This window comes from Coffea arabica, chromosome 8c, assembly GCF_036785885.1.
Source record: "Coffea arabica cultivar ET-39 chromosome 8c, Coffea Arabica ET-39 HiFi, whole genome shotgun sequence".
Classification (NCBI taxonomy): domain Eukaryota; kingdom Viridiplantae; phylum Streptophyta; class Magnoliopsida; order Gentianales; family Rubiaceae; genus Coffea; species Coffea arabica.
The window spans coordinates 1,891,858-1,913,587 of NC_092325.1; the positions used below are offsets into that span (position 1 = coordinate 1,891,858).

Consider the following 21,730-nt stretch of genomic DNA (forward strand, 5'->3'; position numbering starts at 1 on the left):
TTCATAATCATTACTGTTGGTTTGTTATTATTGGTGTAGATCGGGTACAATTTGGTCTAATTTAAAGATAAATTACTAATTTACTCCCAACTTGCACTAAATGTTGCAATGCTAACCCAAAGTTTCTTAAACTAAAGTAAATTTCTAACATGTAATCAAGGCACATATTAACGTGCCACTAAAGGTGTCATGAAATTTTTTATGGCACTTTTCATGGTGCCATGACTTATAATGCATGGAACTTTGATTTAGTGCCACAAAACTGCTATAAAAATTATTCCTGACACTTGTTTTTGGCACGTTTTCAGTACCATGAGTAGATTATTTTTTTTGTAGCGTATGTTTATAATAAAAGTTTAAAAATTCAAGTCACCCAAGAATTGATTTTCCTTTGAAATTAGGGTTAAAAACAAAAAAGTCCCCTGTAGTATATCTAAAACACAAAAAAGCTCCCATGGTTTCAAAACATACAAAACGACATCTCATGTTTTGAATTAAATTGTAAACTAACAGAATTCGTTAAATTTAACTAAAATGATGGTTTCGACCGTTAAACTTACCGGATTCCGTTAAGTTTACCGTAAAATTTATCCGATTCCGTTAAATTTTTCGTTAAGTTTACCGGATTCTGTTAAATTTAACGAATTCTGTTAGTTTACAATTTAGTTCAAAACATGAGGTATCGTTTTGTATGTTTTGAAACCACGATGAACTTTTCAGTGTATTAGGTATACCTTTTAACCCTTGAAATTAAGTAGGGTCCGAATTTCAACAACTAACAACTTTGAACCTCGAAAAGGAAAAAGATCTTGCACTTTCGCGATTCTCTATCCATGTTTTCCTAGTCTGTTGAAAACATAAAACTGGTGCGCATCTTTGTTCTAAGAAATTAGCTCACTCATTCTAATTTCTAATTTGTTGTTCATGCACAACGCATTCCCAAACTCTTCTGCCCTTCATCTCTTATCAAAGTCCATTGCGTCTTCCTCGTTAACCCAGCTTTTGGAAAGGCTCACTGAATTTCAGAATCACATCAGTTTTCTCCTTTTGTGGCTCTCTCACCTTCAGTTTCTTGCGTCTCAGTCTTACATAATCAGGTTTGTCAAAATGATACAAGTTTATGGTTATCTTTTTCCCTTAGTTATTAACATAACTTAATTTTGAACTCAAGCTGGATAATCTTTTTGCAGATTAGATTTGAAGTCTTCCCATTTTTCATTCTCAAGTTCAATCATTACTTGATCTCTACATTCCCAGGAGAATTTGCACAACTAAGGTATGTTCTTCTCTCCCTCTTGCAATCCATTAGAGTGAAATTATCAAATTTGTATAGAATTGGTTTGCATCCATGTTGCTAATGTCGATGCGAAAAACTTCGAAGCAAGATTAATGCTGATTTAAGCGATTGATGATTTACATCTACATGCATTATAAATTCCTGTTCAATCTTAAGGATGCGCTAAATAAGAGGTAGAGCTGGTGTAGTAGGCGGTGGTATATGCACACAAATGATGTGATGGTGGGTTCACTTATATTTCGCATCGTGTGCGATTTTTCTTATAACTTGTGAGTAGAGATGCTAACGAGTCGAGTCACTAGTCGAGGTGTACTAGAGGTAAAATACTTAAACTCGACCTTAACCTTGATTTAATTTTGGCTTTCTTAATCTCGAGATCGAATTCGATTAGATCTAACTAAAATTCAGCTTAATCAAGCTCAACAAAGTTTGAGGCGAGTTTGAGGCTCGAGCTTCACATATAAGATCCAAACTCATCAAACTATATGAATTGTTTGAATTCGGTCAATATGAACTTTGACTTGAGTTTTAACGAAACAAGTTCACAAATTATTTGAACTCGATTGATTTGCATCCCTACCCGTAAATTGGAGCACGTGTGGACTGCAGAGTGCAAAGCCGTAGGTTCCTAATGCTGAAGCGTTCGACTCTTTTAAGACTTTCTCATTTTCTAGTGCCTAATCGTGCTGCTTATCTGAATACAAGGGCAGCAACTAAATCCTTCTTTAGGAACATCAGAAAAGGCATTTCAATTGGATGTTGCCATTTTGCACAGAAGATTAATGGGAAATATTTTAAGTGCAAATCTCCATCAATGCTGATTTAGCATCTCGATAAACATTGTGACAATAGGTACAAGAATTACCTCTTGTACAATTTGGAGATGCATCATTCTTGTCTTTATTAAATAGGGGACCATGCATCATCAGTCACCAAATCCGGATAATTAATACTACAAATTAATCTCCTCCATGCCATCTTCTTCATTGGTACTAAAACTGGGAGGTAAAAACAAAAAGTTCCTTGGAGTCAAGTCGACAGCAAAGGAGAGAAAATTTGTGCATGAAATCAGACGTCTTTCATGGAGTCATGCATGTTGACCATGACCACACATGATAAGCCAAACTAGACACCTTTGCAGAACAATGGTATAGCGATTAATTTTTACAAAAATTCACAGTAATCTCTCATCTTTTTTTTTTTTTTTTAAATTCACACCTTTACAAATCTTTTTTTTTAATTATTTTTTAATCTCTCACGAGGGTCTTTTCTGTGTATTAGGTATATCACAAAGTTTGCTTACCTGTTCTTTCGGGAAATTGTTGTGCTCTGGGAAAACGACTAATCCCTAATTAACAGAGACGGGAATGTTTTATACAAGGTTTAAGCAGTTAAGCAATTAGGGTTGGATATCTTTCTATGTTAAAATTTGAGCACATTTTGTATTATCTTTGTGTGACTAACAGCTACTGGTAATATCTTTATCATGCGTCTTGTTCAACCAATTTAACTATTCTCAAGGAAATGCAACCTTAAGGAACTGCCTGTTGGCATAAGCTAGAATTTTCATGGAGTAAATCATTTCTATGGATGCTCTTTCAAAACTCAAAAGCAGTACTACAAGCTGTTTGGTTAGTATGATTTGCAAAAAAAAAAAAAAAATCAAAAATAAAAAATTATTCACCTTACATTATAAACACAATTTTTAACTACTTTTTTTTTTATCTTATGTACATCACATTACAAAAAAGTACTACAATATTTTTTCAAATAATCTCCTATTTAAACACTTCGTTGGATGACCTGCTTCTCAAATGAAACAGGTAATAAACCACATTGATGCTGTTTCAGTCACATCAAAATTTAGGGTGTGTTTGTTTGGACTGAAAATATTTTCTGGAAATCATTTTCAACAATTTCTGGTGTTTGGACGTTGCTTTAAAGCTGGTGAAAATACTTTCCATCGTAAAATATTTTCCTGAAGTCAGTGCAAAATAACTTCCCTAAACGAGCGATTGAAGTTGTTTTCTGGAAGAACATGTCTCTGATGAAATTGAAACTCTCAACAAAAGAACCTAACTTCCAGAGGTGATGACTGATGAGAGACTCAAAAGGCTCACCGGGGAATTTGCTAGTGAACTTGACTCTGTTTCCGGCCACTTTTTCGGTGTAGTTTTGGATACAATTCTCGCTTTCCAGATAACCTTATGATCTTTTTCCTTCTTCATTGGATTCATTTTTTTTCTCCTTATCTTTTGGAACTCCAATTTTTTTTGTGTCAAATTGCCTTCATCTTTATGTGAAAATTGGATTTGGAGTTTATGGATCATATTCTCGGGTTCTGTGAGATTACATTTTCCTCACCTCCCAATCAAGGAATTCTCTCAAGTCGACTACGAATCTGCTACTCTATCTCAAGTTGTGAGAAGATGAATTTTCATGGGTTAAGGATTTGTCAGGTTGAGGTGGCAATGTAGTAGTCGGCAAAGAACAGTGGTGGTGGTGGTAATTAGTAATAACCATTTTGAGGATATGAACAAAGTTGCAAAATTGCAACCAAACACTCAAATATTATGAAAATGCAAATCTTTTCCTTGAAAATAATTTTAGGTGAAAATATTTTCATCATGAAAATATTTTACATCCAAACAAATAGAGCCTTAGGATAGGCATTTTTTTTCCTTTTTTTCTCGGGAGGTGGTGGTTTATACCAATGTTTTGAAAATTGGACCGGACTTGTCAGTTCAACCGGTTGAATAGCGAACCGGTCATGACATCAATCCGATTCTATACTACAATTGAAATTGGCAAATAACTGGTCAAACCTGTCAAAATCAGTAAACTCAATCGAATCGGTGATTCCGGTTTTTCAATTTCCCCTTCGAGACCTTTGCTACAGAAGTCTAGCATAGTAACCATTGCACTATCACATCCAATTAGTTTTTTTTTTATACCACATTTATATAAAACAAATCTCCATCTTTTTTTCCTCCATTTTTCCTATAAAATCTCATTCTTTTACGACTCTTTCTTTGTAATCTTCAACTGTCTCTCTCTCTCTCTCTTTCTCCTCTTTTCTTTTGTCACCCCTTTTTAATCAAAACTCTTTAGTTTTAATTTATTGATGTTTTCTTCCATCTTTTAATTTTGTTTTTGTCTATTAAATTGAAAAAAATAAAAAAAATTATTTTTATTTAACCATAAAGACTAATTATTAAATGTCACAACCACTCACTTTCATATCATTTTTTGCTTCTTATCAAGTTTGCATCTCTATTTTCGATTCTCCTGACTTCTTCCAAACTCCAAACTTCCGTTTTTTTTTTTAAGTTGCAATCTCTAAATCCCAAAAACATGAATTAAAATTTAAACTCACAATGTCTAACTCCCTATACGTGAATTTTGTATAATTTCAAAATATTGTAGTTTTTTTGGGTTGGATTTAAGATTATTTTTTTGGTAGATATAATTGAGATTGAGATGAAATTTATTTGTTTCAACTTATAATTTTAAAATTTTATTTTTGAAAATCCAAGTTCTTTGAAAATATTAAACTTTTAATCATATAAAGTTTTAAATTAGTCCATTGCATGTCTTATTTTGTGCATATATATATATATATATATATAGAAATTATTTTAAAAAAATTCATTGAACCAGGGTTGAATCGATCCGACCGGTTGAACCTTGATTCGAACACCTTACCGGTTCAATTAACGATCCGAGTTTTAAAACATTGGGTTATACACACAAATGATGTGATGGTTTCACTTTTATTGTGGCAATTAGAGTTCTAATGTTCTTATCGTGTGTGATTTCTGTCATTTCCTATTTCACATGTCTTATTATTTGGAAAGAAAAAGAAAAATTCTATGGTGGAGCCAATCCAGTTCCTCCTTTAAAAAAGAACACAAAATAAAGAACAAGAGATTTTGTAGCACAATCGCTTGAGTTAGTCAAGATGGTAGAGCTGGTATCATGCCTTTTTGCCAACTCGGGTTCAAACCTCTCCTGGATATTTGCCTGTCACACAGGGTTTGCCTAGTGTGTCTTACCCTCTTCGTGTGATTGGGGGAGTTGCTGCCATACCTTCTTGCCAATCTGGGTTTGAACCTCTTTTGGAATATTGAGTTGGTGTCATGTTTTTGCCAATTCGGGTTCGAACTTTTCCTGGGATGCGTCTTACCCCTCTGTGTGATTGGCAGGCTATTACATTGAGTGGGATTTACCCGTGCGTACTCTCGGATAGCGGCTGCGGCTTCCCTTGTAAAAAAAAAACAGAGAGATACGTAACATCCCCGGATTCCCCATATGTGGATAGCTGATGAAACTAGGGCAATAGAACTGGTCACACCTTGTACAATTTGGCTTGCCTTTGTTAAATAGGGGACCCTCATTAGGTCCCAATTGGATAATAGTTAATACTACAAATTAATCGCCACTGTGCCATCATCTTCATTGATACCAAAACTGGGAGAGGAAAACAAAAGTTGGAATCAAGTTGTCTATAAAAGGAGAGCAAAGTTGTGTGTGAAATAAGACAGCATTCGTGGAGTCATGCATGTGACTTTACAAAACAAATGGTATATTGATTATTTTTACAAACATGCAGTAGGAAAGGCCCATTTTTTTTCTTTTTCTTTAAAGAAAAATCAAATGGAATAAAGAAAGGATAATCTATATCCCAGTCATTTTGAATTGAACAAGAGAAAAGCCTCAACCATTGCTAAGGTGTTCTTCTTGGAAATCCTCTGTCTAGGGATAATGATAACAATCCCCTAACAATTACAGATGCCAATTCTTGATACAAGATATATTGTCTTTCAAGTTAAAATTTGAGCACATTTAATGCTATCTTTGAGTGATTGATAGCTACTAGCAATATTTTCAGTGTGTGGCTTAATTAATTAACTAATTAACTAGTCTAATCTAATAAAAAGATTATCTTTAAGGAATTACGTTTTGGCATTAGCTAGAATGTTCATAGAGGGATCACTTCTATGGGTCTTCTTCAAAACTAGTATAAATTTTGAAGACCTTGTCTAAAGCATCTAAAAGTAACTCCAATTTTTGCTTTGACCAGCTTCTAAAAGAAAACGGGTAATTCACTCACAATTATGCAAAATTGTGTTTGTGAAATCAACATCTAGGACAGGCTTATCTATCATAATTCAGAATGTAGAGAAGAAGCTTTGTAATTGCAACAAATTTCACGAGATGTTATCATGTATTACCCTACCCTATAAAGAATCCAAGCTTTTTTTTTTTTTTTTTTTTTTTTTGTAATCCAAGCTTATTCTTTAGTAGTAAAATGATTTATTAGATGCCTTTCTTTCTTTCCTTTTTTTTCAAACCAAATAAGAAAAGAAATTTCATATAAAAATCGTCTCATCACTTATTATGTCCCCCTCTAGGATTTAGAGGTCCTAGAAGTCCTGACTTCTAATCCGTCTTCCTCCTTCCTGTTTCTTAAATTTCATTCTTTCCCTATTAAAAACAAAATTAAAAAAAACTGTACTATGTCCCTCCAAATCTGTGAAACCTTATTTGTCTAACTTTTGACTAGTAATGAAAACCTCAGCTTTTTTTTCCGGTAAAAAGGCAGTAAAAGTTATTTACAATAATTTATTTTTCTTTTAACTACAATGGATCCAATCACACCTACATTCTCAGCTAAAAGAAAACCTTACTAGTTAAGTGTTAACCACTAAGTTGCTTTCAAAGCGTTGGATCGATCCTTAGAAATTCCTACTGACCTGTCTTCTATCTAATTACCATTTTTATGAGACTCCACGCTGCAATAAATCTCTGTTCCTGAAAACTAACTACTCCAGAACAAGAATAACTAATCCTATTGTAAAATGGCTATAACAAAATTCCTATTCTGAAATCATCTTCCCATATGCCTCCTGCATTCAACTCGAAATACAGAGAAATTATTCTTGCATATGCATGCATGGAGCATTGGAGCAAGACTTCTTCAGTGGAGCCCTTACCTCTAGGAGGATGGAAGAATAAGCGAAAAATGGAGGAAATTGGTGTAACTGATGAATGCCATTTTCCTAATATCAAAGTTCACGAGGGTCAAAAGATTTTCCCGGTGGTGCGAGTCCCACATGGAGTTTTCAGAAGACCAGTTGATATTCCAAGTAGTGCCAGCAACCGTGAAGCTTCAGAAATCCGGGATAATTGCAGAAACCTCCCTTGAGGTTTCTAACAATTTCACTAGCCTCCCCTAACGTTAAGATTTTGATAACAAAGTTAGTCCAATTAGAAAAAGTAACATTAAAAAAGTAATTTACGGAGAGAGATGAAACTTTTGTTCCACAAATACCCCATATAGATGTATATAAGTCGAATTAATAAAAGAATAAAAATAATTAAAAATTAGAAATAATTAATATACACATTTAATCATTCAAAAATTTTACATTTAATAAATTAAATAACATAAATAAGCAACAAAACTTCACTAATGATTACAAGATTCAGCAAAAAAAATTAGCAATTTCTTTTAACAAGATGTTTGCTATAATTCTCATGATTTCGAATAGAAAAATTTTTAAATTTTGTTTTTTTTCCCCTCATTTCTCCCTTATTTCCATGAAATTACTTTATAATTGTCTCTTTTTTTCCCATAAAATTCCTTTACAATTGTCACGACTTTTACCTAAGTAGAAAGAAACTTAAATATACCTAGTGCCGCGGCATTTGGGGGCCCAAATGAAGTTTTATCTCCCAAGTAGAAAGTGTAATATCTCTTGCCTCTACGAGGATACAATGGAAATTCCAACTGCTTATCGAAATTATTAAAGCCTAGGCTTTTACAGAAGGTATCCATAAATCTCTTCTTCATTTGTTTTGAAACAGTACCTGCTCATTCTGGGATTCATCCTCCTAGCTAGCTTGTAAATACCTTTCTGTTCCTCCATATGTTAACATTTTAAAAGTTAAATATTTCTGTAACGAATTACTCCTCTCAGTGGCAATGGAAAAAAGATTCAATTACTTTCAATATTTAACATTTATCCCAGAACCAAAACGATATTACATATAAGAGTGGCTTTGTTACCACATATTTCCTATGTTTTCTCACTTTCTCAGTCACAGCAGCACATAAAATAAAGGACAGATTTTTTTAGAACGTTGATATTTCAGTCTAATATCGTCCATTTTCCAGCATCATCAGGTCCATAGGGATGTGTTGCGAAGCTTAGCTGGTACTTGGGAGAGTGTACATATGTGTCAACAGGTATCAACAACGTATAAGTAATTCTGTCTGCTTCCCAAATCCTAATGATGGCTAGTGCAGGTTCTTCTTAGCTAATGGAACCACGGTTGCTTGATAGTTTCGTGCATTTTACACACAGCGTAATTTTATTTGCACATGGTATAATTTACTTTCAACAACGTGTAATTTTAGAATAAAATTTTATGAGTCCCACACATATTGTTAAAATCGAGATACAAGATAAAATTTGAACCGTTTAATTTTTTTTTAGCATATTTTAGCCGTGAACTGTTCAGGAATGATCCTTCTGATGACCGTCCTGTCCCGTATCCTAGCTAATGGGATCTTGATTGATTGATTGATTGATGTAAAGTTGCACATGCCATTTACCAAACATAAACGTACTAATTAGTAGATCAAGAAAGTAAGAAAGCCGACATCCTTTTTTTGTAGACATGTTTCCTTCCAAGGCATACGACTAATTAAGGATTGTTTGAGGCAATCGATCGGTTGCTTTAACTGCAGGTTGGCGAACATCATACTAAAATATAATCTTGCCTCTAGGCCAACAAGAAAATATATATATATATATATATATATATCCATAATTTTATGCTTATAAAATATGTAACATTCCTTTACAGAATCAGGAATATAATATAACGGCTTATTGACATTTTCACCACATAGAAAGATGCAAGCTTGGAGAGCTGACTACTTTCTTGTACATGAAAACTTTTATGAGAAATTACAAACATCAAATCTGAGAAAATATTATGACGAAGTAACAATAAGTTGCCCTTACCACCACTGTCTAGGAGGAGGACTTCTTTAGAAGTAAACTTATATATGGTTCAGAAACGAAAGAAAAGCACATAGTCTGTCTAATTAGGAACATTGGAACCCTGATGCAGGAAACAAAATACGTAGTAGCACTCCTAAAAATTTGCCTAAATTATCCATTAAGTAAAAGCTAGAAACAAGGGGCAAATAAATTGTATTAGGAAATATTAAAAAAGTACTCCATAAACACGTTACACGTACATTAGTCATTAGTGTAATGTAATATATATAGGTCTTGAGTCACAGTCTTAAGGTATAAAGGAATGTAATGTAATATAGCTTTGAGTCACGGTGTAAGGTGTAAAACTGGAATGGTATATATACAGGCAACCGCTTCATAGTGATCTAATGAATAGAACAACAAAGTAAAAGAAGAAACCAAAGTTGCAGTAAAATGAGCCGAAGCATCCACGGAAAAAGTAGCAGTTTTAAACTAGTACAATAGTTGATATGCTTGAGAATTAAACTAAGACATTGACACACTCGCTGAGGCCAACATCATGTTTTAGAAACTAAGACATTATTCCTAGAAGGAAGTGGAATACTAAGATATCGATCTGTCAACTAGGACCAACTTGATCTCGTCCTACTATCACTTCCATGATTAAATCTTCCACCAAGATAAACCTTCATGTCTTTTGCTAAGAGAAACCAAACTTTCTTGATATATTATGACCTTCAGCGTATCTCTCTGCCCGCAGATGTCAAATTTCCTGGTTTCCTGGCTGTGATTGTTGAGAGCGCAAGAAATCAAGTACCCATCCTCGCTTTGTAGCAGAAGCTTATCATTATTCCAAGAACATAATGGCTCGTGAATCAATGGCCCATTCATTCCTACGAGAGGTCCTAAGGAAAATTTCTTCATCCAGGACTCTTTGATGCCATATTCCACCATCACCCAGATATCAATGAACTGCTCATAGATTGATGGGAACCGCTGCGGGTAAGGGTTTTTGAATGAGATAAAGGCAAGGGAATCATCTAAGACAACAAGGCTGGGCCTTGTGTCATCTGCTATATAGCAAGGAAATTCCATCTCCCCAAATGCCTCGGTGCATATGTTGAAAGAAAGGATCATCCTAGGCGCGCTGAGCCGTGATTTCGTGCTGGCAGCACACCAATGATAGGATCCATGAATTAGTGCGGGGAAACATGGGTGTGGGTGTTCGATTTTTGGTAAGTCAGCATCGAGATTTCTCCAGGAATTTGTGCTGAGATTGTATATTTCAGCTGTCACTGAAGGGAGGCAAAAAGAGCCCGCAGAGAAACTGATTATCCTAAGAACCTTATAATCTCCAGAAGATGGATCGAACCCGAAAGCCAGACCGTTTGTTGTAAACACAGAGCCTTTTGAACAACCATCGGGATAAACAAAAGGGCGAACAGGGAGTTTGAGGAGTTCATGCCTGGCAGGATTGCATAGATAAATGTCGTAGAAATCCGAGATGCAAACGATGCCATTGCAGGCTCCGATCAGGCCGATCCAGTAACGATCCCACCAAGGTAGCTCTAAATTAGGGGCCACAACACGGAGAGTTTCATCTTCTTCTCCTCCACTATGATGAGAATGGAATGATAAGATGGTTTTCTTTCCATCCTTGATGAACCGCTTGATGAGGACGACACGGTGATCATTGTAGTCTTTGGCATGGTTGAGATGCATATCTACAAAATAAGGGCTCTTGATCAGAGCACACCATTTCTTACAAACGCAACTGAATTGAAGTAATGATTTGACGGGCAACCTGACGAGGATCTCAGATAATACACCTTCAGGTAGCTGATTAATCATAGCTCCATTGAGGGTTTTAATTCTTGATGAGATTGATTGGAGAAAACGTTGGTAGATGAATCTTGAGAGGATTTTTCGGATTCTAGGTAAGGAATTTCTGTAAGCTCTATGATCACTACTGCTGAAATTTTTTTTTTAATTTTCTTTTTCAAGATTGAATTCTTTGCATTGGAAGATCAGTTTCAGCCTTTCAGGAGTGTTGCACTTAGATGGGAGGAGAAGAATCTGTCATAGCTCCCGAAGTTTATATACCCTTGGTGGGCCTTTGATCCAGCCTGGCCCTTTTATTGGCCCACATCAACTGTGTCCCGAAATTGGGTCATACTCAGTAGTCCATTAGCTAGGCTTCTAGCCCAACCATCCTCAAGTCTCAAATCACATCTCGGGTTGTTGGTCTTATTCTGCGACATACACGAGGCTCTTCTTAGCTGGCAGAATGGGACTTGATTAGGGGTGCAAGGTTTTCTTTTTTTTTTTTTTTTTAGGGAATTAGGGGTGCAAGTTGATTAAGCTACACGACATGAACTCAAGTCAAATTTGAGCTACTCGATAGTATGGATGAATCCAGTTCGAATATTAAATTTCTAACCTTGTAAGCTCTATGAGACTATATATGTGAGGGTATTTAATTTTTTATATTTATTGGTTTAAAATGTCAATTACACTTCTTGTTCAAAATTAAATAAAATATTAATATATATTTGGCGATCTCAATTAGGCTCGATTAGATTAGATTCGATTAGACTTGATCGATCTCGAACTCGAGTAAGATAAATTAAAATTGAACTTGAAATCGACTTTTAAAAGTTTCACAAGCCTGAACTTGAGTTCAATTATTTTAACTCAAGTAGAGCTCGAGTTAAAGTTGGAATACCCCTAGGCTTGATGATAAAGAAGGAGCACCAAGATCTCAATTTTATTATTATGGATATTTTCATTTGAGTAATTTTTATATATACTGTCAGTGTATCTCAAAACCAAAACGACATCACATACAAGAGTTGGTTAATTACCACATAATGCCATGCACTGGTGGGCTTTTGACCAACCTGGCCCGTTGGTGACGGTTGACCCACATCAATTTTGTCACAAAAATTGAGCCGTATCCAGTAGTCCATTAGACCTCTAGCCCGCCCACCCTCAATCTCAAATTGCACTACAGGTAGTTATTCTTATTGTGCTACGTACACGAGGGTTTTCTTAGCTGGTAGATTGGGACTTGATTACAGGTGCAAGTTGATTAAGTGCTCGGCTTGGGCTCCGTATCAATTGAGATCGAGACCAAGCTTAATTAAGACTGAGCTCAAGTCAAGTTTGAGCTACTCGAGAATATGAATGGATCTAGTTCGATCTAGCCTAACAGACTTGACAAACCTATATGTGTGTGTAATTTTTCATATTTATTAGTTTGAAATGTCGACTATATTTCTTGCTTAAAATTATATAAAATATTAATTTATAGATGAGCTCAATTGGAATCGCTTAGGCTTGATTGAGTTTGAACTCGAGCAAGACAAATTGAAGTCGCATTTGAGCTTAAACTCGACTTATGAAAACTCCATGAGCTCGACCACGAGTTCCATCATTTTAACTTGAGTACAATATGTGGATATTGACATTTTTCAAGTTAAAATTGGAGCACCCATAGACTTGATGAAAAAGTAGGATTATCAGGGTCTCAATTTTATTCTTGTGGATATTTTCATTTTGCAAGATTTTAAGGCAATGAGAAAAATAAAATTTCAATCAGAGCAACTCAATCAACATATTAATTATGTGCGTCAAAATTTAAGAGCTTTCCTAGAGGTGGAGAATATGGGAAGAGGGGCAGGAACTGCTGCAACCGTTCCTGGCAGTTCACGGTTAAGATTTGGCCAAAAAAAATTATACGATTCAGATTTCATCTTGTATCTCGATTTTAATATGTGTGGGACCCACAAAATTTTGTTCTAAAGTTGCACGTTATTGAAAGTAAGTTACACCATGTGTAAACAAAGTTACGCTGTATGCAAAATGCACATAACCTACAACCGTTCCTGCCCCATGAAACTTACCAAAATGAGTTAATTTGTAACTGCTATATGGTTATTTCTTATGAAAAAGCCGCTTATTTTTTGTTTCTATTTTCCTTGAATACCTAAAATTTTTGTTCCCTTGGGTAAATAGCAGCCATTCATGTTGTATGCTGATAACTGAGAACACGAAACATGAAGTCTAGTGATCATGCATGGACAAAGTTGCATGTATTGAAAAGCCACTATATACTCCTCTACTACTACTAGACTAAATCCAACATAGTACTAGAACATTAACTCTGCAAATCCAAATTCAGAACTCCAAGTCCTAAGATGCCCCATAAGATAAGACTGTGAGTGGTCCGGGGATTTTTGCCAACTTGAACTAGCAATGGGTGTTTCCAGGCGCTCCTTCATCTTTGCACATCTTTAGCCCTGTACAATGAGGGAAAAGGCTTTCAACTGGCAATCAAACGGTGATATCCCTGTAGATAACTGATCTTTTGCAAGACTTTAACAGCATTCAGTCGATTCTAATAACTGCTAAAAACGATGATTCTATCTGTAAATCAAACGTTAGTCCTGGAAGGAGAAGCGCATAGCAGAGATTAAACACGAACTTTCCTCAAATAATGAGGCGTGGAAATACAATAAAAGCAAGTATTTACATCATAGCACTTGCCAAAAATAAAAAGTATGTACATCATAGAACGCGCATAGAGAATTAGAAAGTCAAGAATTATTTGCAACAAAACAAAGGAATTAAGCCATTTTTTTAGATTAAAATTACTTGTAAATACTATAAAAATCTAATTTGACAAATATGCGGTGATGAATCAATCTAGGAATCAATTCTAGGTACAGTGACATCAATTAGTAAGATCAAAGGGATTGATATTGATTTCTGTAAAGTTAGACTAGAAGTTCGATTACATGCCTTAAATTGCTAAAAGATGGAGCAAACAATAATATCATGTAACCAAAGACTTCTTACCTTAGTTTCTTGAAGTAAAAAGGCTGGCCTGTCCGGGCATCTTCACCAACTTGAACTTGAAAACCCTTTTGCCAACCTGACCTTTGTCTTCCCACATCTTCTCCACCGTGTACAATCCATCATAGAAGTAGGTGGTGGAGGCCCTTGGTAACTTACGACCGCGGATAACCCTAACAGGGTTCTTTGCCCTTATGCTATTCCGCAATGCCAAGTTTCCCCTTTTCAGCTGCTGATCTTCAGGCATTTGCAGGCCCACGTTTGGATTTGCATTATGTCCTCCCTGACCACAGTATACTAGAGTGTCTTGATCTTCCTTGTAGTTATCATAAAGCCCAGAATCTACGATACTGGTCGCAATAATTCTTCCTCCATCCTGCACATAGTCAATCCCTCCCTGAGAAGGACGATGCAGGCCTAAAATGTGCAGCTCCATTCTGTAGTGGAATTCATCTCCAATTTCCACACCAGGGACTGGTCCAAGGAAGGGCTTATCTGGGTAGTAATAGAATTTCTTTTTAACCATCTTTGCTGCCATGAAATCAACCCTCTTCCTCTTGTAATTATCCTCTTTATCCATCCTCGTGATTTGGTCACAAAAAGCTCGGAATTCTCTTACAATTTCCATCACTCTCTGCCTGGCCCTGTCAACATTTTTTGGGAGCTTTCTCCCCCGAGTAGAACCAGTACTAGCAGCGGGTAACTGGGAATGATCCTTTAAGATGAACTCATTTTGCATTCTTTGGTGGTGATCTCCATCTTCTTTGCGTCTAGTACTGCCAGAGACATTGTCTTCCGCCATTGATGTAGTTCTTCCAATATCTTCTGGAGAGTTAATATGATCAATCTGGATTTCTGACCCATCAGCCTTGCCACCATCAGCCGGTCTTCTGAAAACTCCATGTGGGACTTGAACAACCGGGAAAACCTTTCGACCCTTGTGAAATCTGGTGTTAGAAAAATGGCAATGGCAATGATCTGTGCTTGTATCACCATCCTCCTCCATTTTTCTCTTGTTCTTCTGCCTCGTCCCTAGTGATGAGGGCTCCATGGTAGAAGTCTTGTTCCACTGCTCCATTTATTTGCCAAGATTAGTTTCTTCGTTGGCCAACAAAATGAGAAACCCAAGATATGGAACTTTTGCAGTTCAATTTAAATTGTCAAGAAAATTAAAGCAACAGGCATGGGAAGGGAGAGAGGAAAAGGAGAGAGAGAATGAGGGTTGGAAATACGGGACAAATTCAGATTTCAGACGGGAATCGGATAGGAGTGACAATGCTTAACCACTACATGCAGAGCCGCACTACTAACTACTGACATGGATCAATGCGGGAAGATTCTTTCTAACGATCTCACAACACGACAAATTACGAAGAAAACGACACGGCCATATATATATATATATATATATATATATATATATATATATAATCATATTGTCTTGCTATCAATTTGCTCTTTTTCGGATAGGCAAATTGATTCCCAGAACTTTTGTTCTTACGTCCCAATTCAGTACCAATATAGATGTATGTATCGAATTGCAAATATCTCGAGGCATGACCATTTTCATAAATTAGCAGCTAATTATATATGGTCCCCTATTTTCATTTTTCACTAGCTATCAGTTTGGGAAGTAAATTATTTACTTGTGCATTGTATTGTATAATCCTCCAAGAAAGTGCTAAGAAAAATCAGAAATCAATTCATTACATTTTAGGATTTAAAATAAATAGACAATCTACAAAAAAGGAATTGAGAGTTTGAAAATAATTTAAGTTTTGAAATGATGAGAACATAGACTACAATCCAGATTAATTTTGAAATTAACTCATTAAATTTTTGGAATTAGAATAAAAAAAAATCTACAAAAAATGGAATTGAGAGTTTGGAAATAATTTAAATTTTGAAATGATGAGAATATAGTCTACAATCAAGATTTTGAAATCAATTCATTACATTTTAGCAATCAAAATGAATGAAAATCTATAAAAAAAAAAAAAAGGAATTGAGAGCTTAGAAATAATTTAAATTTTGAAATGATGAGAATATAGCCTACAATCAAGATTTTGAATCAACTCATTACATTTTAGTTAAGATAAATAGAAAATCTACAAAAAAAAAAAAGGAATTGAGAGTTTAAAGGTTTAGGATGGCTTTTAACCAAAAATCCCTTCTTTAATTTATATAGATAGATATATATATATATATATATATATATATATATCTACGCACGGATCCTTTTTTTTTTGTTAAACAAAAATTTGGATAAATTCAACTCTAGTCACCACCATAAGTCAGGGTAGGTCTTTGAGACCATAAGCCGCTTACAGAGATATTTACATCGTCCACCAACACAATTCTCATATCGATAGGGGATTTGAACACACGACCTTTTTGTAAGAAAATTACCCGTCCTTACCAACACAGCCCTCGTATGAACACGGATCCTTTGTGAAAACGGGATTTCGTGGTTTTTTTCTCCCTCTTTCCTCGCACTTCCCACAACTTCCAAACGATGCTCTATAGACTCTCATGTCGCCAAAGGATGTTTCGCATCAGTAATAGCTAGAGATGGCAAAATGTGCAGTAGCCATACACAACAAAAAGGCCAGTTCTATTGGTACTAGACTAGTAGTAATTGTAGTAGTAACATGAATAGCTCCATATCCATAAGACAAGTGTAGATCTAACATGCATATATAACTAAAATCAGAGAATTCTAGATGAGAGCTGACAAGAAAACAAGAGAAAATAAAGAACAAGAAAAAAAGGGACAAACTCTCGTTCAAAAATCTTTTAAGCGAGAGAAAAGTTTCACTAGTTGTGAATTGATCATTGATTGTAAATGGATAGGTGCTAAGGTTTTTTTTTTCTCCTATTTCGGGAAAAAGTAGCATTGGTACGTGGCTCAATCAAATCGGGACGGATGTAATTGGACTTTGTCCACCGGGGATAAATACGTTTTCTTTCTTTTTTTTTTTTTTTAAATTGATATGTGTGGGAAAGCAGGGATTAAAGTGAGAAACAATTATTCGAGATTTTTTCTTGTCATGGTTAATGTGAGAAATTACAAACTGTAAATTTTGATTTTTTTTTTTTTGCTAAAATCGACAGAGATTTTCAAAAAAAAAAAAAAAAATTAGATAGTTTCATAATATTATTGTTCATGGAGGTTTGTTGCTTATCCATTGATCCTAATTGAGTTTTAATCCTAGCGATCCCAAAGAAAGGTTTTCCAAAATTATACACTTCTTGTAAATACTAATAGAGAGAGGCATTTCGGCTGCTAGCTTTGTGAAGGCGCTCACTCTATCTATTTCTTTAAGTATCCAACTAAAACTCATTAAGGAAACCTATCTATGGACAGGGCTACAATCAGATTGAATGGGTTTCAAGTGTTATTTGAGCTCGACTCGAATCAAAATACTTGAACTCGAGTCCATGGAGCTTTTAAAAGATGAGCTCAAGCTCAAATTTGAACAGATTTAGCTCTAATGAGCCCTATTGAATTTATTTGAACTAAATCGAACTCAAGTATTATAAACTAATAGAATTTGACCCAATGAATATAATTGACATTTCATACAAATAATATAAAAATAAAAAAAATTAGAACCTTGAGTGAGCTCAATTAAGCTTGATGAGTTTTCGAACCTCACATAATAAACTTGAATTTGAGCTCGTCAACCTATTCGAGCTTGATCAATTCCAGTTCGAACTCGAGTGTTGATCTAACATGCTCCTAACTAGCTCGATTCATTTGCATCTCTACGATGGCATATGAATTTCGCGATCACATTCATTCATTCACTCATTTTATGTGGATTTCAATATGACTAAAGAATATTCTTGCATTGAATTTTACTAAACTGTGATTAGAATGTTGATATAAATTCCAGAACATTTGACTGGTTAAATCGCCTGCTCGGTACATGTGAAAATCCAGCACGCTTTGGGTGGCAGTAAAGCAATAACTATGGCTGATCATAACCTTTTGCGGCAAAAAAAAAAAAAAAACACTAACAAAAGAGAGAGACAAGCCAAAAAAGTGTTTTAGTCACACAATTAGTAGTGCTTTATATGAACATTTGCTTAGTTTCCATTTGGTAGTCATCCAACCGCTCATTTGATTTCCTTGCTTCTTTTCCTTTGTACATAACCTTTCCCATACTTTCTGCACCTTCTCGAAATTAGTAAAGCACATTCTTCTCTCATGCTTTTGGCCATTAATTTTTCCTCTTAATGCTAGAAAAATCATTAAACATGGAGCATTGGAGCAAGACTTCATTAATGGAGCCTTTTCCATTGGGAGGAAGGCGAAAAAAGCGAGACATGAAGGATGTTGATGGTGATCAAGGCCCTGTCAGCGCCACCAAGGCTCAGAAAGTTGAGAAAAGTTTCCCCATTGTTCGAGTCCCGCACGGAATTTTCATGAGGCCAGTGGATACTAATCAAGGGATGATCAATAAGGAACTTCCAGAAATCCAGGTTAACCACATTAAGTCTCCTAAGTTCTTGAGGGACTTGATTTTCAATCTTCAAGATGGAACCTTGGTACCTAAGCTTGGTCATGAACAAAAAGCAAGTAGTTCCAAAAACATTCCATCTTCTTCAAAGCATCATGAAAGCAGTGATATAAGAACAAGAATTGAACCACCTGTCTCAACAATTGATAATGAAAATGAAATCCGAGAACTGAAAAAAGATGTGATCCAAGAGAATTCTAAGCCACAAGGCCTGAGGTCCTCTACTAGCAGTTCCGATCAGTCTCTGGCTCGTAAGAAAGTGAAGGACATCTTACACCATTTTCGGCACTACGTTGAGCATCTCTCTAAGGAGGAGACGAGGCCTGAATTTGCAGCATCAAACATGATAAAGAAAAAATTTTGGTACCCGCATGTGCCAATCCTAGGGTCAGTTCCGGGGATAGAGATTGGAGACAGGTTCCACAACCGCATGGAAATTCATGTTTTATGCCTCCATCGTCCACCACAAGGAGGAATTGATTGGATGAATTATGGAAGAAGAAAGGTTGCTATTAGTGTGGTTGCTTCTGGGGGATACAGTAATCATATGAGCAATCAAGGTACCTTAATTTATTCTGGGCAAGGGGGAAACCAGTATGGACCTGGTACTCAGGGGAAGGCAGAAGATCAGAAGCTCAGCAAAGGAAATCTTGCATTGATGAATAGTATTGTGAAAAAGAATCCTGTGAGAGTAATTCGGAGAAGCGAAATATCTGGGCACTACTTTTATGATGGATTGTACACTGTGGAGGAGATGTGGAAGGAGAGAGGCAACCATGGAAAACTGATTTTCAAGTTCAAATTGGTGAAAATCCCAGGACAAGTCAGCCTCAGCAACCAAAGAAACTAGAGGTAATAATCCAGTCATATGCATATACTTGTATTCTGGAAGAGATATTCCTCTTGAAAAATTCCAGCTTGAGTTTCTGCTACACTTAATTAGGCCAATATTTGCCTAAAAGGACTTTAAGGGACAAAAGCACAAATGATTGAGAGCTCATTTAGCTCCTACTTTTAATCTATTTGTCTATTTTTTTCTTCACTTTGTATTCATGTCCTCTGATGTTTAGTCAAAGCTCATGCTCGTGCTTCTCCCCCATCGTTAGACTTTTGGGAAATTGTCCAAAAAGATCACTCTGCTACACAATCAGAAACTTATAACTTGACCGGGCTAGGATCTAAACAAGCCTTTGTACATGTTCAAGATTGGTTTGATCTTCCTTTTTCTATAATTTAAGGGGAAAAAAAAAACCTTTGTTTCAGGTTAATTTGGTAATTTGCTGGTCCAAGCCCAAATCAGTTTTTATCAACCAAATTCAAGTCGAGTTTAAGTAAAAGTTAATTTGTTCATATGTCAATGTAAAATTTTATGCTTATGGGGCTAAGAAACGAATCCAGCTTAAAAGGCTTAAACACAGATAATGTGCTTCATAGCTGGTTTTGATTAGTTCACAAATACATACATGCAACCTTTTCAATTATGATGGACGATAATGGAGGCCGTTTGTCCATTTTTAACAGCAAAATGATCTTATTGCTTTAATTGACCTACTCTTGGTTTGTGAATTGTATACACAGCAGCAGAAGATGTGGGAAGATGGGAGATTGCATGAGAAATTTCTTTCCAAGTTCAAGTTGGTGGCATTCCCAAGACGACTCAATCTTTTTGCTGGAAAAAATTACTGCAATTTAGGTGAAAGAGTTGTATGAACGTACTAGAGACATGTTACAGGATTTAGTAGTAATTCCGATGTTTTGCTTGACAGAATTTGTGTAGGAACTGGTTTGGATGGTTTCCTTTTTATTCTTCTAGCTTACCCAGAACCTGTTGTGTTAGCCTATATAAACTAGCGCTTAGTTGAAAGCCTACTAGTTAAAAAAGGATTGATAAGAAATCTTGACAAAGCCTCCAAGGTTTGGCAGAGAGTTGTGAGTTTATTGTTCATGAATCTTGAGCTAACAACATTGTAGAGTATTTTATTGTGAGTTTATTTGTGTAGAGTCAAGTTTTAGTAGTATCTTTGGCTGTGATTTTGTTGTGCCTACATCTTTGGCATGCTACAACAACTATCATTTCCTTCTCATGTAAGAGAAAATCCTGAAGAAGCTTTTTCTATGCAAGATGTACGTTTTTCTCTGCATATTCTTTCAGGACAAACTCCACGTTACGCTTCCAAACTTGTATCACTTTTTCACTTTGCAATCTAAACTTCAATTTTGAACACTTTACACCAAAAATTCTCAATTTTGATGCTTTACACCATAAACTCTCAAATTTGTTCCATTTAAGTCTAGTCAATAACAAATTTAGCAAAATTAATGGCATGGAGTAGTCAATAAATCAATGATAATGCACCAAAAGTAGTCATAAGGTGTTGATGCACAATAGCAAAAAATAAAACAATACATTATTATTGATTTGCACCATCTTTTATTTCATTAATTTTACTAATAATATTAGTAATTGAAACCATATAAATCAATGATAATATGCTTAAAGTAGTAAAAAAAAAGAGTTAAACAATTGCAGTTAGAACAAAATGATACATTGCTATTAATTTCCACCGCCCTTTGCCTTATAAATTTTGCAAAAGTAATCATTGATTAGATTTAAATGAAATAAACTTGAGAATTTAGGGTGCAAAATGCCGAAAATTAAGAGTTTAAAGTGCAAAGTGTTCAAAATTAAAATTTATGATATAAAGTGAGAAATGATATAAGATTAGGGTGCAAAGTGAAATTAATCCTATTCTTTTATTCTCAACCCTTAAGTTCTTTTTTGTAATTGTTGCTAAATATCAAATTTAAGAGCACCAAAACAAATTTTGGTCGTTTTTATATGCTAAAGTACATATGGTTTAAGAATTTCACCATTTATTTTTCATCTTCCTAGTCATGTAATCTCCATAGCTTTTTGAATTTTCTACTGATTATTAACAAGCACTAATTAGTACACACAATTCAAGGAATTGGACATAGTAAAATTTATGGTTCCCTTGATTTTGTACTTTTTCCTGATATAAATTACCATTAAA

The 21,730-nt window shown here is 35.2% G+C and overlaps 3 protein-coding genes and 1 long non-coding RNA gene across 7 annotated transcripts; 2 read left to right on the top strand and 2 right to left on the bottom strand.

Moving 5' to 3' along the window:
- Positions 1-1,217: 1,217 nt before the first annotated feature.
- Positions 1,218-10,154, top strand: LOC140013237 (uncharacterized). The gene is made up of 3 exons (XR_011820311.1): positions 1,218-1,276; positions 8,478-8,549; positions 10,073-10,154. It is a non-coding gene; the product is annotated as an uncharacterized lncRNA (long non-coding RNA).
- Positions 9,666-11,453, bottom strand: LOC113707056 (F-box/kelch-repeat protein At3g06240-like). Of its 2 annotated transcripts, XM_072062424.1 has the most exons (2): positions 11,117-11,453; positions 9,666-11,036 (listed from the first exon to the last, which is right to left on the bottom strand). In XM_072062424.1, the coding sequence occupies exon 2, from the start codon at positions 11,032-11,034 to the stop codon at positions 9,976-9,978; it is 1,059 nt and encodes a 352-aa protein (XP_071918525.1). In that variant the 5' UTR covers positions 11,035-11,036; positions 11,117-11,453; the 3' UTR covers positions 9,666-9,975. The 2 variants fall into 2 exon arrangements, with proteins under 2 accessions (XP_071918525.1, XP_027085012.1); XM_027229211.2 differs by having other exon boundaries at positions 9,666-11,453.
- A 1,853-nt stretch (positions 11,454-13,306) lies between these two features.
- LOC113706276 (histone-lysine N-methyltransferase, H3 lysine-9 specific SUVH5-like) lies at positions 13,307-15,433 on the bottom strand. 2 transcript variants are annotated; one of them, XM_027228146.2, is made up of 2 exons: positions 14,173-15,433; positions 13,307-13,613 (listed from the first exon to the last, which is right to left on the bottom strand). In XM_027228146.2, the coding sequence occupies exon 1, from the start codon at positions 15,245-15,247 to the stop codon at positions 14,174-14,176; it is 1,074 nt and encodes a 357-aa protein (XP_027083947.2). In that variant the 5' UTR covers positions 15,248-15,433; the 3' UTR covers positions 13,307-13,613; position 14,173. The 2 variants fall into 2 exon arrangements, with proteins under 2 accessions (XP_027083947.2, XP_071919827.1); XM_072063726.1 differs by having other exon boundaries at positions 13,307-13,740.
- Positions 15,434-18,426: 2,993 nt separating this feature from the next.
- On the top strand, positions 18,427-20,616 carry LOC113707058 (histone-lysine N-methyltransferase, H3 lysine-9 specific SUVH6-like). Of its 2 annotated transcripts, none has more exons than XM_072064075.1 (2): positions 18,427-19,547; positions 20,277-20,616. In XM_072064075.1, the coding sequence occupies exon 1, from the start codon at positions 18,433-18,435 to the stop codon at positions 19,543-19,545; it is 1,113 nt and encodes a 370-aa protein (XP_071920176.1). In that variant the 5' UTR covers positions 18,427-18,432; the 3' UTR covers positions 19,546-19,547; positions 20,277-20,616. The 2 variants fall into 2 exon arrangements, with proteins under 2 accessions (XP_071920176.1, XP_027085013.1); XM_027229212.2 differs by having other exon boundaries at positions 20,274-20,608.
- The last annotated feature ends 1,114 nt before the right edge of the window (positions 20,617-21,730 follow it).

What these genes read in the sequence shown, in the direction of transcription:
- LOC113707056 (XM_027229211.2), bottom strand. Translation starts at nt 11,163, where the DNA reads ATGATTAATCAGCTACCTGAAGGTGTATTATCTGAGATCCTCGTCAGG.
- LOC113706276 (XM_027228146.2), bottom strand. Translation starts at nt 15,247, where the DNA reads ATGGAGCAGTGGAACAAGACTTCTACCATGGAGCCCTCATCACTAGGG.
- LOC113707058 (XM_072064075.1), top strand. Translation starts at nt 18,433, where the DNA reads ATGGAGCATTGGAGCAAGACTTCATTAATGGAGCCTTTTCCATTGGGA.